General features: G+C 38.3%; 1 protein-coding gene across 7 annotated transcripts in view; it reads right to left on the bottom strand.

Annotated features, from left to right (window-relative positions):
* POT1 (protection of telomeres 1) overlaps positions 1-15,394 on the bottom strand; it is a 95,052-nt gene extending 79,658 nt beyond the window's left edge. For 3 of the 7 annotated variants that reach the window (XR_008466382.1, XM_054201173.1, XM_054201133.1), the window contains exons 1-5: positions 15,270-15,394; positions 13,915-13,999; positions 6,718-6,851; positions 2,338-2,410; positions 846-937 (exon numbers count right to left, since the gene is read on the bottom strand). Coding sequence is in view for 6 of the 7 variants with exons in the window: in XM_054201173.1 (XP_054057148.1) it covers positions 846-937; positions 2,338-2,410; positions 6,718-6,840 (288 nt within the window). In the remaining variant the exon portion in view is untranslated. The other 4 variants (XM_054201154.1, XM_054201145.1, XM_054201162.1 and 1 more) reach the window with 4 other exon arrangements.
* Between the last annotated feature and the right edge of the window lie 211 nt (positions 15,395-15,605).

Genomic DNA, 15,605 nt, shown 5'->3' on the forward strand with positions numbered 1-15,605 from the left:
CTTCTTTAGTTGCAACACTGCTTCACAAATTTGTAGGCTGACTTGCCAATGTCCTTTACCCTAGAGCTAAGCAAACAACCTTCTATCTCTGATGAAGCAAGACACCAGCACCCAGCCAATAAAGAAAACTGTGTATGTAGTTTTAACTTTTTTTAAAAAAAAAAAAGCTTTTATCTTTAGCTTTTTTATATTATCATATCATAGAATACCAGGTTGGAAGGGACCTCAGGGATCATCTAGTCCAACCTGCCTTGCAAAAGCACGGTCTAGACAAGATGGCCCACCCTGTCCAGCTGAATCTTACGTGTCCGATGTCAGGGAATCCAACACTTCCCTGGGGAGATTATTCCAATGGCTGATTGTTCTCATTGTGAAAAATTTTCCTTGTGTGTCCAATCAGAATGTCCCCTGGAGTAACTGGTACCCATTACCCCTCGTCTTTTCCATGTGACTCCTTGTAAAAAGGGAGTCTCCACCTTCTTTGTTGCCACCCTTTAAATAATGGAACATGGTGATAAGGTCCCCACTAAGCCTTCTTTTCTAGCAAATGGCAATAGACATTCAAACTGTGGACGTAAATCAATGACTTCTCTGTCATCCATATTCATGATCCTTTACTTGCTAGGTAAACAGCACTGACAAAAAGAATTGCTTTATTTCAATATTATTGTTAGAAAGAATTTACATAAGCAAATACTTTTTGGCTTTTTCTAGTTCATATTTATAGATTTGAACTGACTGAACAGACTATTTCTAATTTTGGTAGTAGCTATACAAAGACAAGCTAAGAAGTCAACATACATCTACGGAAAACGATTCCTAAAATAAAAAAATATATATTTTACCCCATTGCGTATAATGTTTGCACAATCCTCTGCCATTTTTCCATATATTAAAATATTGATGCTGTTGATCCGTGAACACCACTTATCCAAATCTAGAGGAAAAAAAGCAGAAATGATTCCAATCACCATACCTTCTCCAAAACAAGGCAGCAATAGGAAGAGTTAATCTACAAAGTCTAACACTTTTCATTCCAATTAATCTACAAACAGAAAATCCTTTCAAATAGTCATACAACTGCTTTTATGTGCTAACTACAGACATATCAAGCAGAATATTCTTCGTAAGAGGACCATTTAAAATGTGCACACATTGTACATCAGCGTACATTGAACAGAAATTACAAAGACTGCCAACTGGACAACTCGGTGTATAGGATTAGAGAGGAAATATTATCCAGTCACATTTGAGTTTTTACATTAACACTGATCATCTTGTAGAACTATATAAACTGGAGATATTCCAGGACATAGACATATCAATAAATAGCCTTCTAGGAGGACTGAAGCAGAAATTATGTTGTTATTTTTACATTTCTCTACCTTCTACTGTTTCAGAAACAACGCTAATGATTTAGATGTGCAAACTTATTTTTTGAGGCTGTGTAGAATGTGCAGAAGCTCTCAGCCCTCCTGAACAGCCAGGTGAAATTAGCAAGCCTCAAGGAAGTTTTGCGTCCCTCTTTCGGAACTCTGAAGCCGGCAAGAAAACTGACTCAGGTCCCATCAGCTTCATCCACTTCTGCTAACACCAGTCACAAGCAGTATCAGCAGGCAGGATCTGAACCCCCAGCCTGCTGTTCCATCAGAGTCACAGAATTTATAGAATCAGGAAAGCTCAGAGAGAGCAAGTGATGATTCTCTAAACAGTGTAAGGAAGGAGCTGAGAAGGAAATGGAGAGGGAGCGATGAGCTTTGGACTTAAAAGGGACATTATTTTTAGTATCATTTATTACATGATGACCTTAGGTCTTTCAATGTGTTAACGTGTCCACTGATATTCAAATACCTGAGCAGTCAGGTGAAATTCCATTTTTTAACTGCTTAGATTAAACCAGAATGAAATACAAATATTTTGCTGCTAATAAACATACTGACCTGTATTAAATATGCACTTACATAGTATATACTATGTATATTATAAGGTAACTATTAAGTGTGCATTTTTCTTAGTCCTTCTCTATGATGAGCAGTTTAAAAATAGACTATTAGAGTTGTACATATACCTAATGCATGTCCAGGACAGTATTTTAAAAGATTCTGCAACAAGAAGTCCACTGAAATATAAAGACGGTATTGTTTCCATAACGTACCTGGCATAAGTTTAAAATAATCTATTTTTGTAGAGAATGAATGCCTTTAGAGAGTATTTTAAAGAAAACATTTCACTGAACATTAAAAAAACAGGTACTGGTGATGTAATAACACAACGTCAAATAAAATGTGTCAAGACATTCAACAAAATAAATTTAAAATGTACACTCATATATAGTACCTTGAAGAACAACCTTGAAAAAGGCTGTCCCATCTCCGAGTTTCGTTAATGGATAGGAAAGAATAACTATACCCTAAAAAGTAAAAAAAAGAAAAAAAAAGAGCGTGAACTGAGATTATATGCCTCTAAATTACTGAAACACTGATAATAGCTGAAACAGGTGTAAGCTAAAACTGGTAGAACTGATGCGATGAATGCAAATTACCATGTGAAATCTTAAAATTCATAGAAATCACTAAAGACAGCATTGCAGACCAATATTCTTGGGATATAACAAAGGAAATATTACATGTTAATACTGCTTAGATGCTACTGACGAGATTATAAGATTAGACTAAACAATGAAATAGTACCTATGGAAGTACCTTTTATTATTTACAATAATATCACAAAGTCTACAGTTTTGGCACAAAACCTGAAAGGTGAATAAACAGGTAGGGTGATTCAAATCTTAAAATATACAGCAATTTCTCCAAAAATGTTGGCAAAGGATTACAACATAAATATCAAAACAAAATAACAGTCAAAAGATAAAAGATATACCTGAAGAGAAATAATCTGGGGAAAAATAAAAAAAAAAAAACAACGTACTGCTGGGCGAACAGTATTACGTTTTGAATCTGTAGAGACCAATTAATTTGTCAATAATACAAATGCTCTGTAAGATGGAAAGGTTCTATTAATTATGTCAAAAATATTCTCTTTACAGTAAAGTTGAAGTTACAATGAAGCAAAAATCACAGACCAGCAACTTCGGTGGTGTTAACATCTCTTTGGAACAAATGCGTTATGTTAAAAAGACGGTATTTCATCAAAAAAGGTTCTCTTTCAACAGTAGTAAAATGTCAGTCAAATGCATTCTTCCACAGTATGGCAGGTAAAGCACTGTATCCTTCTCAAGGATAAAACCACAGAAATTGGTTCAATAAAGAAAAATACAAAAATTTGAAAACAGATTCTATGAAGCGTTTAAGAGAACTACACAAACAGCACAGGAAATAAAGTATTTCTTGTAAAGAGACAACAGGGGTAATCTGTCTATAAATGCACAAAAGCAGCATTAAGAGGACAGTCAGGTAAATCAGGTAAAAAAAATGATTTTAGAGTAAACACAGTCAGCCTGACTTAAAAGTTAGTAAACGCTTCTTAAATCAAATTAGGATAAAATACACAGCAGTGAACTGTTGCTGTAGAAGCTTTTCAGAGCAAAATTAGTCCTACTACATGTTGACTGAGGAGGAATCCAAATCAAACCCAACAATTTACTTTACTATCTGTTTTATAAAGAAATATTGACTCCACAAATCATCCTTTTCCAATCCATAGTATATTTTATTTTTACTACACTTAAAAAAAAAAGCCACGTTGAATTAGATTTAACATGTACCATATTGCTTTATTGCTTTCGAGACAATAGTAATGCCTCATTTAACACCAAAATGAAGGTCAAAAATCTATGACCGCATGTTTTTAACAGTTAAGTTCCTACTTTTCACAGGGAAGGCAAATGAGTTTTGTAAGGAGACTTAAGTATCGAATATTTATTTTAACAATCAGCATCTGTAAAGTAATTCTGAGATTTGTCTATGAATACTTACAGAAAGGTTTGACACTTGTTTTCAAAATTACAGCTTTGTTTAAAATGTGAAGTATTATATATAATTGTTCTTGCTGAGATTGCCTTGAACTGTACTCACAGGGAAATAAAATACTACAGAATTTTTCTTTGCAATGAAACAAAGTCACCTCAGGAACATCCTGTATTTACATATATATTTTTTTCTTACTAAAGAAATTTCAATCCGCACAAGCATGCTATTTAAAAGCAGAATACATTGATGAGAGAGGGACTGCTTTCTGACCATTTTTACTTTCTATTTTAACTTTTACATCCAAGTATCTTCCAGTGAGTTTTCAAATTTTTCTGGGACCACATCCTTTGCTGTAATAGTCTGGCCCAACCAACGACACTGTAGTTGTCTTCCTCCGCAGAAATACTACCCACTGCTTTCTCAACATGCCTGAAACTCTTAGGCTCCAAACTTCAACAAAACCTACCGTAGCAAAACCTGTTCAAATTCACTCTTTCCCCCCAAATCCTGCACTGCTTATTGAGCTCATAGACAAACTTCTTCCAAAAACCTCTCCATTCCATATGCCACTAGACTGACTCTTAAACTGACTACAGGCAGTTCCTCTACTGAACCTGCCTCGTTCCTTGCCACAGCCTTGTTCTTCAGACTGATCCAACAGCTGATTTGGCATCTGATTTTCAGGTTTGCTTCACCTTTGCCACAGTAAAATCCAGAGGATGATGAATTAATGGCAGAAGGCATCAGGTTCAGTTAATGGACATCATGACTGAGGATGTATGGACACTGCTTGTGCTGTGTTCCCACAAATTTAAATTAAAATTTTTATTGTTCAGAGGGATGCCAGAAAGCAAAAAAGTTTCTGAAGAACGAAAGGATTGAGGCACAACAGCCAGAGAGAAGCATACTGGATGTTTTTTGTTGCTTTTTCTCAGAATACACTTCATAAAAACCTTCCTCTCCCCTTCCCCCCTCCTCAAAGCAGGACCTGATCCCTGTTTTGGAAGGTCTAGTGTGACAGTGTATTGTGCCACCACTAAGATAACCTAACATTAGTGCATTCTAAGGTTTGCTTCAAGCTCAGCCTGCAGAACTGGATTTTCCTATGAATTCAATGGTGCATTAGCACTAGCTTTATCAGCTCTCCAGTTGTACTGTTTTTATGCCAAGCTGTTTTAGTCACCTACTAATCCGTGTCGGCAGCAGCATGAAATTCTCTTAACATAAGGCAGGAGTATGAGAAACAGATTCTATACACTTTCTCTTTCAGTAATCAGCCATAACATTGCATGTATGCTTTAAATCATGGTCTGGTAATAATTGTTCTGGTTTCCTAATGGAAACATTTATTTTGGCAGAAACATTTTCTAATTTATAATCTGTTTTTGTCTCTTTCAGCATTTCCTTTGTGAACAAGAATCCCTGTTCCTCCATGTCAAGGGTGCTTGCGGACATAGGTCTTAAAAGCTGGAAAGCCTTTTTGCCCTACAGGTGAATGGTGACAGAAAACTACACCCTGAGGAATAAAAATCCTGTTTACTAGCAGCATTGGTTATTGATGTTTCCATTTGTTCCTTTACAAGACCTAAGGGAGTCTGGATCATTCTCAATCAAATCACCTTCTATCCCACTACTGCTGCCTGCTTCCAAAAAGGGCAGTTTTGCTCCTTCGCTTTACCTAATTGCACTACTCCTGGCATCTCTTTGACACCATAATGAACCAGTCAAGAGAGTGAGAGCAGCAGCAAACTACCCTCTGTCCATCAATATGGATAGTCTTCTGGCAGTTTTTTTCTCATCAACTGACTCCATCACAGGGTCAGATAAGCAGTAGAGCTAGAACTGGGAATACACACATGAGGATACAAAAATGGTTTTTGGATACAGAAAATCATCAGGCCAGTTCAGCTCACATTTTTAATTTTTTTGTGCTATTTTTTAAAGATTCAAGCCACCTACGCTCTTCTACAGAATTAGATTGCTTTTTTTTCTTGTTTTTTGCCTTTTTTTTTTGGTAACAGACTGAAGGCAAGCTTGGCATGATGTTGATTTCCTGCCCCTTAAGTGTCAGGGATGATTAAAAGGCTTTTCAGAACCATTCACAAAAAAAGTTTAAAAGGTTAAAAAAGAAAACCCTCAAGAATTGACACTGCATTTTACAGAATATACTTGTTTTAGGGATGAAAAAAAAATTCTACGTTTCACTAGTACGCTAGGATTGTACTGACAATATGAAGTATATTTGGGACTACAGTGAAATATAAATGCACACTTGGTAATGATAAAAAACCTAACTGTATCTTGATGCAGGTAGTTACTACAGAGTCCTCTTTTCATAAAACTGGATATCGCATTGCCTCATACAAGAAAGGAAAACTGCTTTAGAAATCATTACTCTGAAATCTGATCTTTAACAGGATGGTGGTGCTTATTACTATTTTTTTTAAAAACAAAATACCACTTAACCTCCCCCAATCTCTCCATTTTCAGCACAGCCTTCAGCATATTAATGTGTTTTTTAAATGGGTCTACAGTTTAGAAACTAAGAAAATATAAAATTTAAATCTGACAAGAGGAAGGGGCAGAACTGTGAATCAATGAAGTCAACAGCAACATGCAACAAAGTTCGACAGGGTCATAATTTTGTGTTGCTTAAGGGTATGCAATAGATGCACACAAAGACGTACAGCTCTAGCAAGTCACCAACTGAGCTGGAATATGGACGTCCCTTACAAATATACCAGGAGGTATTTCAAAATAAGCCAAAATTCTTTTATTAGTAAGTTACCTGAAAATATTTGTTGGTATGATCAAAGCCTTCTTGCAAATGTTTCAGTTCCTCCTTCTGCAAATGGCTTGGTAGTGGAGTCTCAGATTTTCCTTTAATGATCTTCAGCAATTGAACAGGCATGGCTGCTTTATCTAAACAAAAATGATAAACAGACACCTGAAGCTACTCATCTTGTTCAAATAAAGAGTTACTAGAAGTTGCAATTTACTCAGAAGGTGAGTATTTATCTATCTGTTTCATAATAAGGAAGTTTAATTATGTAACACTAAAAATCTTCAGAGGGATTGGCCTCATCTCTTAGTACCACAAATAGCAAGGAGAGAAAGTAACATTTCCTTGGCAACAGACAGACATCCAAATTACTTTATTTTGCAAACGTTCCAAAACACTGCAAATGTCAACAAAATATTACTTTATATATGAATGCAAAGGGTAATATAAATAATGTGAATATTTTTTGTACAGAAATGCACATTAAAAACCAAAGAGAGACTTTGAATGACAGGTCGTGGATAAACAGTCTCTATATCCAGCTGTTTCCCTATAAGACAATCTGACTGCATCAGACCGAAGTGATCCTTTTAACTTATAATGAATAAAAAACGCTTATGTACAGATTAAAAAATTTGATTGATGTATTAAGTAAAGAAAAAATAATAAAGAAAATAAAATGGGCATCTACAAACGCTAAACACTGGAAAAAAGCAAAGAAACGTATGACTTGTCTACTGCTTGTTCTCAGTGTGCTAAATGGGGGAGAGGAGGATTAGTCTATTATAGTGGTTAAACATATAAGAAATATAAGAAAGTCATCTAGCAGTAAGTAGTTATTGTTATATTTTCTCATTACATGGTCATCTTGTTCTTCTTGGGGTATCTGCATTTTTGCTCTACAATTTTTATTTCAAGAGGGTATCTACAGAAAAGTCACAGCATTATCAATCTTTTGTTTTCATTAAGTTTTAATAAACTAAGCAAAAAATGCTTTCTAATTTCTGAAAACCTGGGTAGCAGTATTGTAGCCACAGTCCTAATTTCAGACAGAGTTTTAGCAATCCTTATATGACAGTGAAGAACAACAACAAAAAAATAAAATACACATTTCCTATACTTTAGTTTTGACACAAAACTTGGTATTCTACTAAGTAAAACTTAAAATATGTTTTCATTTCAGTTAGGATGTACTTTTTCAGTGCTAGACAGACTGAAATCTTACAAAACATTCACTTACAGTTAAACGTAAATGGGAAGCCATTGCCAAATGGAAAGACCACTGGATCATAAGTTATAAACATAAGTCAATGCATATAGGTGCAGACACTCAGCAATATTACAGACATTCTTTAAAAAAATACCAGGTTCTTCAGAAAATCAAAATTCCATCTTATTGTCACTCCAGTATCCAAAGATACCCAACTTCACTTATTGCTCATGACTATTTCTGTAGTTCTGAATGAGTCCATCCTTCCTCCTTCCCCATTTTTCCAGAAATTCCCCAGTGCTGTTACTCTTGACTGACAGATAATACCAAGAATTCACATTCGCTAATGAGAATTCTATAAAATACTTTTGTTCAAGTGTATTTCAGCCAAAATGAGTATAAGCAGGATGAGTTCTCCTAGCTTCCAATTTATGTACGTCTCTCTTACCATTTGTCACAGACTGCAGCTCTTACTTTGTCATATACGGAAGTGAGAAGTTGTCCATAATATACAATAATTTTAAACCTACAATTCTTAGAAGACTAGTTAACCTTTCACTAGCAATATCAGCTTTTTTTTCTTAACACATTTAAGAGTTAAAAAAGCTGTAATAGCAAAACAGCCTCTGGTTTCTTAAGCTATTATATCCAGGCAATAAAGTATGCATTTAAAAGCAAAATACATTCTAGCGAGTCTGATAAATACCATATCTCAAATAAGAAAAATATTAGCTCCTGACTTGAAGGTCTAATTTTAAATTGTAGCTTAGACTTTGAAAACCAGTCCTCATCTACTCCAAAATACTAAGCAGCCCCAAGAACTTGGGTGACTCAGTAACTGGAAAGTTAACAAGGCCACACTTCCATGCATCTTCCCTGCTTACAGTATATATTCCCCTACTTTACAACCTAAGTCAACACGCAACTTGCTTCTCTGTAACTCCCTCCCCAGTGTGCATGAAATAAGGAGGCCTTACAACATTCAGAAGACACAGAGGCTCCAGGAGGCACCGTTACTCAAAACGCCATGCAGTTTGCACAACAGACATAGTTTACCAAATACGGATGAATAAATTTAAGAACTTGACTACTAAGAAGAGACAACTCAAAAAGTTTATTACATGGGATACAAGCAGAAATTATATAGAGACAGGTAACTGGACAAGAATTAGTAACAGTTACAAATTAACAACGTTCCCCTCAGTAATTATCTGCGTACAATGTTAACCTGTCCCAACTGCAAAGTAGAACATGTTGGCTTACATCTCAAACAAATAAATGACAAACTTACACCCAATTACTTAAACTTTTGAGTCTTTTGCCTCACAGAGAATTTTACTCTTCTGAAAGGAACCCAGAAGACACAAACAATGAAGATCAACGACCTGGACCGGACAGCAGGGAGCTTCAACACATCATAAAATGTTAACAAAATGTCACTCTTTTACTGGGGTAAAACTGAAGTATTATCAAATGTCAGTTACCTGATACGAAACACCAGATACTAAATTCTTACAAGAGTTCACAGATCTCTAATTGGAATCTCGATACCCTTTTCCTTCATAACACCTGATGGCCAAAGTGCTAGAAAGACATAGTAACATCCACAAAACTCAACAGTAATGGTGTTGACCAATTTTGGTTTCAATGCTGGTGGTTTTGCGGGGTTTTTTTGGGGGGAGGGGAGAGGGGCACAGCACATTAATCAAAAGTCAACACGTGTGACACCTTTTTCAGTCCTGCTGTAACCTCACAGGTGAGCTGTAGGAAGCACTGGACAAGAATTCTACCTTCTCACTGTCTGTGCTATTGTGGTGGCTTGACCCTGGCCAGCCCATAGGCACCCACAGAGACACTCACTCATGTCCCCCCAGCTGAAATACTGCTGTGTTATCAACACTGGTTTAGTCACAAATCCAAAACACAGTACCATGCATGCTGCTATGAAGACAGTTCACTTTATCCCAGACAGACCCAATATATATATCTCTAAAATGTATCCAATAGGATACAGTGACACCCTATGGAAAGGATGTGTACTGGAGCAGTTTGTGAAGAACTGTGGCCCGTCAGAAGAACCCACGTTGGAGAAGTTCATGAAGGACTGTCTCTCATGGGTGGCACCCCATGCTGGAGCAGGGGAAGAACATGAGGAAGGAGTGGCAGAGATGAAGTGTTATGAATTGACAACAACCCCCATTCTATGTCCCTCTGTGCTGCTCAGGGGAAGAAGGTGGAGAAGCCAGGACTGAAGCTGAGCCCAGGAAGATGGGATGGCGGGGGAGAAAGGTGGTTTTAGATTTGTTCTGATTTCTCATTATCCTACTCTGATTTGATCAGCAATAAATTAAATTAATTTCCCCAAGTTTGAGTCTCTTGCCCATGATGGTAATTGACGAGTGCTCTTCTTGTCCCTACCCACGAGCTTTTCGTTGTATTTTCCCTCCCTGTCCTGTCAAGGAGAGGGAGTGACAGAGGGGCTTGATGGGCACCCGGGGGCCAGGCAAGGTCAACCCAGCCCAGCACAGAGCTGGGAGGTACAACAACCAACAGGTTTCAATTTCTACTTGAGCTGAAGAAGAGGCAAAAGCCTGGTGCAGATGTTCCTCTGTCTCTGTTGACTGCTTTAACTAGTGAAGTATTAGGAGTTAGAATTTCTATAAAATATCACTAACTGATGCTAAAAATTATGTCTTTATCTGTATGTTTTCAACATGAACCAGGACAGTATTGTCATTGGCTTACTAGGATTTCAAGCCTCTAGTGAAAAGAGCAACTATAAGTCTTACAAAGCTTTTCAGTTGAAAGTATCCACTTCACACCATATTCTCGCAGGCTGAGAAGCTGATCTATTCCACCTAGAAACAGTCAACTTCAAAGTTAATCAGCAATATTGATCTTCATCCAGCAACACTATAATGAGCTAGGAAGATGTAGAACATAACGGATTAACACTTTTTTTTTTTTCAATATATATTTCTCTCTGTTACGGTACTTGAGCAATTAAATAGACTTTTCTGGGCTTTTTTTCCTCCCACAAGGATGTCTAACAGCAAAATGCAGTTTGTTAAAATTCAAACATCATTGTTAAAACAAAACAAAGAAAGGAACTGAGGTTTAAAAATTCATCGCTCTCTGATGATTGCCCTCAAATTCTGCAACTCCCTTGCTTTCATTTAAAAAGAGCCTTTGCCATTTATTTTAATGGGACAAATATTCCACGTGTGACTTCATGGTTACAAAGGAAAATTTCTAAATGGGAGCCATGCGTAAGCTGATGCAGTGGGACCTGCCCATATTATTTACTTACTGGATACTCCTGCAATTTAGGATATTTATGTAAATAACATTCAAGTAGAAAACAAGATGTTTATTTTTTTCCCTGATCTTAAAGTTCGGTACATATAAAACTAAGGTCATGCATTTTAACTGCTAACCACTAAAGTTCCCAGATTCTTGTTCTCTGCAATTAAAAAATAAAGACATGAGTATCCAGCTCTAAGAGCTATAAAAATAAATTTTCAAAACCAAACTGATACAGCACTGGCTTCCCAAATCTACATGAAGATATCTTTAGTGCCGCCCTTGGTGCTCACAGCTCTCCTGAATAGCAACTAAGTGAAAATAAGTCTGTCAAGTATCTTTGTTGTTCCCAAAAGGCTGACTGCATAACATTAACAAGAATCCCTCCAAACTTGAGTCCGCTGCTCAAGAAGTCTGTAAGTGGCGTAAACAGAGCTATTCACAAAGATGGGTGGTTAAAAAAAACAAGCTGCAAGAAAGGCAGACAGCACCATAGGACAGTCTTGGAAGGGAAGTCCCCAGGAGGGATGCACAACACACACACAGAAGAAGGAAGGAGGCAGTGAACTACAGTTCACTGAAGGCTGAACTTCAACCTTCCAATAGCTGAAAGGGACAAAAATACGAAGAGAGAGTGACCAAAAAAACTTAATAATTTTAACAAGCAAAGAATTATATGAAAGGATGTACACTGTATGAGAACCCAGAAGTAATATCCTGAAGAAGTGATATATATCACTCGCTTAAGCAAGTGAAATATAACACTGATGATGGCTATGGGCTGAACTTTTATGTGCTGCTCTGCCCTAGCCTTGACTGTCTACCTGCTAATTTTCTAGACCATAAATTTCTGACAGTGGAACACTCGTACTTCAATCCACTAGTTCTGTTTTAAGTGCATACAAAACATTAACATGTATTCCAAAAGCATAAAAAACATCTTAAATCACAGTGCACCAGAAAACAATTGCCTAGTAGAAATGGCTCTGAGCAAGAGTTAACCTTCAACAGAAATATGCAGTAATTTATTTTTTTTTTTCTTCTGCAACGAGGACATTATTCCATCAAAATACTGCAGTCACAGAATGTCTCTATCTCTAAGGCCAGAAGCAGGAGAAAAATTCTTATAATACGTCTGAAGGACTACCTCATCCTTCTCACTATCAGCTTGAGAGTTTTAACACCCACAGACCTGAATTAGGCAGCTAGGTATGGTCTGGGGTGCACGAACAAGAAACAAGAGAAGCTTTCAGACTCACAGTCTTTTCATCAGTTCACACAGAAAGCAAAATAATTAGCATTTCCTTTTAGGTGCAGCACACAACAGGTACAGGTTCTGAGAGCCTGGTAACTTCAGTGTTTAAGACAAAGTATACACTCAGAGGCTTATGCACTTATAAAATCAAACAGTGGCTCTAGAAAAGGTTTAAAGACTGTAATTTTTGAGCTTTGCACTGCAAAATAGGGTGTCAGGAAGAACCTGGATATTTAAGCCTTTTTGTGAAAGGCTTACTAGCCATGACAGAAGGATCAAGTCGACCTCCTGACAGAACCAGGATATTCTGAACATATAAGTTGCTGAGTTCTTTTGGGCAAGAAGAATCTCTAGGATTCAGTGAAGATCAATTGAACTTTCACAGATGATAACAAATCAGAATATCCTTTCACCAGTAATGGAATGATGTCCCATAGACCTCATATATTTAAGGACATGAGGAACAAGTAATATAAGGAAAACAGGGTAATGACAGTCAGAATTAATGTCTTGTTTTTTTCCTCCCAGATCAAGAGAAACAAGCATTTTCTAGAAGAAGGCGGAGATAACAAAGCAAGACTTTCCCCCATTGCCCTTATTTGATGAATAAGTCCATCTTCTATGCCTAGTCATCTAAAATATTACAATTCTGCTATTCTCTTCAGTAAAAATTCATCAAGACATATTTAAAAGAAGAAAAAAAAACCCTGAGCCCCTAATAGCATCATAAATTATAAGATGCAAGACACGCTTTATCACTTTTAGTTCATATTGACAAAAATTTAGAAAATAAATGAAATATTATAGACAATACAACTCCACTGTAATAACTACAAGCCCATAATCCTAAAAAAAAAAACAAGAATGAAAACTAAGCATATTAATATTCTCTATCTTAACTCCAGAATTAACTTCATGGAGGAGGAATTCAAAGTTGGATCTGTTTTTGTTACAGTGTATCGTCATAGTACCTCAATCCAGTGCACAGAAGACCAAGTAATCAACACCTCTTTGCCTGGATTACTCAAATCCCCCAACAATTTGAGCTTTTGCTCAAGCCAAAGACACACACTACTGGGTCCTGATTCTAGCTGTCACTACAATAAATGGACTATCCCCCTGTAGCCTACTCTAGAACAAAAATTTTTTTCAATAACTAATGAGAGAGTAGCTTTGGAACAGAAAAGCAAAGGAAACACAAGATGCGAAAGGTAAATTGGAAAGACTACTCCCTTCTCTACAACCAAGAAATACTTTAGGGATACATGAAAATCACATAAAGGGGATTCATATTATTTTGGGAAAAGGAAGCTGCAGCAGTCAGAGGCATGCCTATGTATCAAAGCAGGTGCTTCTTGCAGAGAGACATGTAAACTCTTTCTCCAAATCAGACAATAAAACAGATGATCGTGTAGATCTCTGGAGGAAGCCTCACCAAAGTTTCATAAAGAATGAAGGAATAGCCAAGAGCATCAGCATCTTATTGATGTGGTCAGTCAAATGGTAGATTTCTGAAGCCCCTGTGAACACAAATACTAGTCAGCGCAATATTCGGGCAAATTGTGCAAAAGTTAAAGCAATTATTAAATAGGTAATGCCTCACTTTAAATGTGCGCACATATGTAGACACAGCCATATACTATATAGTTTCTGCAAAATTTTCGCATAAAAGTGAACACTTACACCATTAAACAAAGGAGACTGTGCAGAAATACCATGAACTCAACCTGCAACCAGTCTCAAGAGAAATCTTTTGTTATACAGCAGTGTTAATGAAATCAAGAAGGCCATTCATGAAGAACAAAGTCTGTAGTCTGGAACTTCTGTAGCAGTCTACCTTGTGATTTCCCTGAGAATTCTCAAGAGAAAACATCACGTCAGCTAACCAAAACAGAAGGAAAAACCAAGTCAGCAGTGTGGCACATCTTATTCCCTCAGTTGCAAGGCTTCAGCTTGCTGCTGCTATAGATCTTCAGGCACTTATCTTCTGGAAATAAGTCCTAGGCCATTCTTACTCTTAATAACATGGCTGATACATACTTACTTTCACTAGAACGCAACAAGAATTCTCCAAAAAAAACCAAACCAAAATCTCCTTTATTAATTTCAGATTAAAATTTACTAATCTGATACTGTGCAAAAGAGGCCACAATCGAATGTTACCCGAGGAAAACGAATTCTTCCACTGACGTTCATCTCAACAACATTTCAGCTCTAGAAAAGAGGCCGGTCAGCAAAACAGACCTCAGGAAGAGAGGGCTAAAAAGCAGATCCCTTCAGGATGTGAATGGTTATTAGAGCCAATCCAGCAACTGCAAGAAGTTCTTTAAAACCAAGAGCTTAGGTGTATTAGCATAGGCATATTGCAGCAAAAAAATTATTTTCAGTACAGCCAGCGTCAGGGAAAAGAAGGGAAAAGAAGGGAAAAGAAGGGAAAAGAAGGGAAAAGAAGGGAAAAGAAGGGAAAAGAAGGGAAAAGAAGGGAAAAGAAAAAAGAACTTCTAATCGGCAAAGCCCTGTGTGTGTCAAAGCGGGGACACAGCAAAGGCCGTGTGCGGGGTCGCTCAGGGAGGGAAGGTAACTGTAGGTCTCACAGAAGCCTCACACACCGCCACGGGCTCTGCCCCGCCGGGGCGGCGGCCCAGCGCCCAGGTCGCGGCGGCAGGGTCTCCGGGCTGCGACAGACCCCCCCCCCCCTTCCACAGCCGGCCCTCCCGCCCGCTCCCCTCAGCCCTGCGGAGGTAGCAGGACGGCCCGTTCCGCCTTACTCCTGCACCACCCCGCCAGTACCTGTCTGCCAGCGCCGCCAACCCACTTCCGCCCGCACCGAGCGTGCGCGGGCGGCCCGCGCATGCGCACCGGCGGCGGAGGAGGCCACCCCTCCCGTTGGCCCGCCGGGGGCGGAGCGAGCATGTGCTGTGCGGTGGCGGGAAGAGCCGTGTGCCCGCGGCGGCCGGGTGGGCATAGGGCGGGCAAGGCTGGCGGAGGGGACGGCGGCAGCGGAGGGAAAAGCGGGGGAAACGAGGTGTCCCCTCGGCCGAGGCCCGCCGCCCCGCGGCGAGGCCTGTCAGCGGCCATCTAGGTGCCAGCCCGCTGTGCCGGCCTTCCCCCGCCTCCGCTCGGGCT

The sequence above is a fragment of the Rissa tridactyla genome, chromosome 1, assembly GCF_028500815.1.
Source record: "Rissa tridactyla isolate bRisTri1 chromosome 1, bRisTri1.patW.cur.20221130, whole genome shotgun sequence".
In the NCBI taxonomy this organism is placed as follows: domain Eukaryota; kingdom Metazoa; phylum Chordata; class Aves; order Charadriiformes; family Laridae; genus Rissa; species Rissa tridactyla.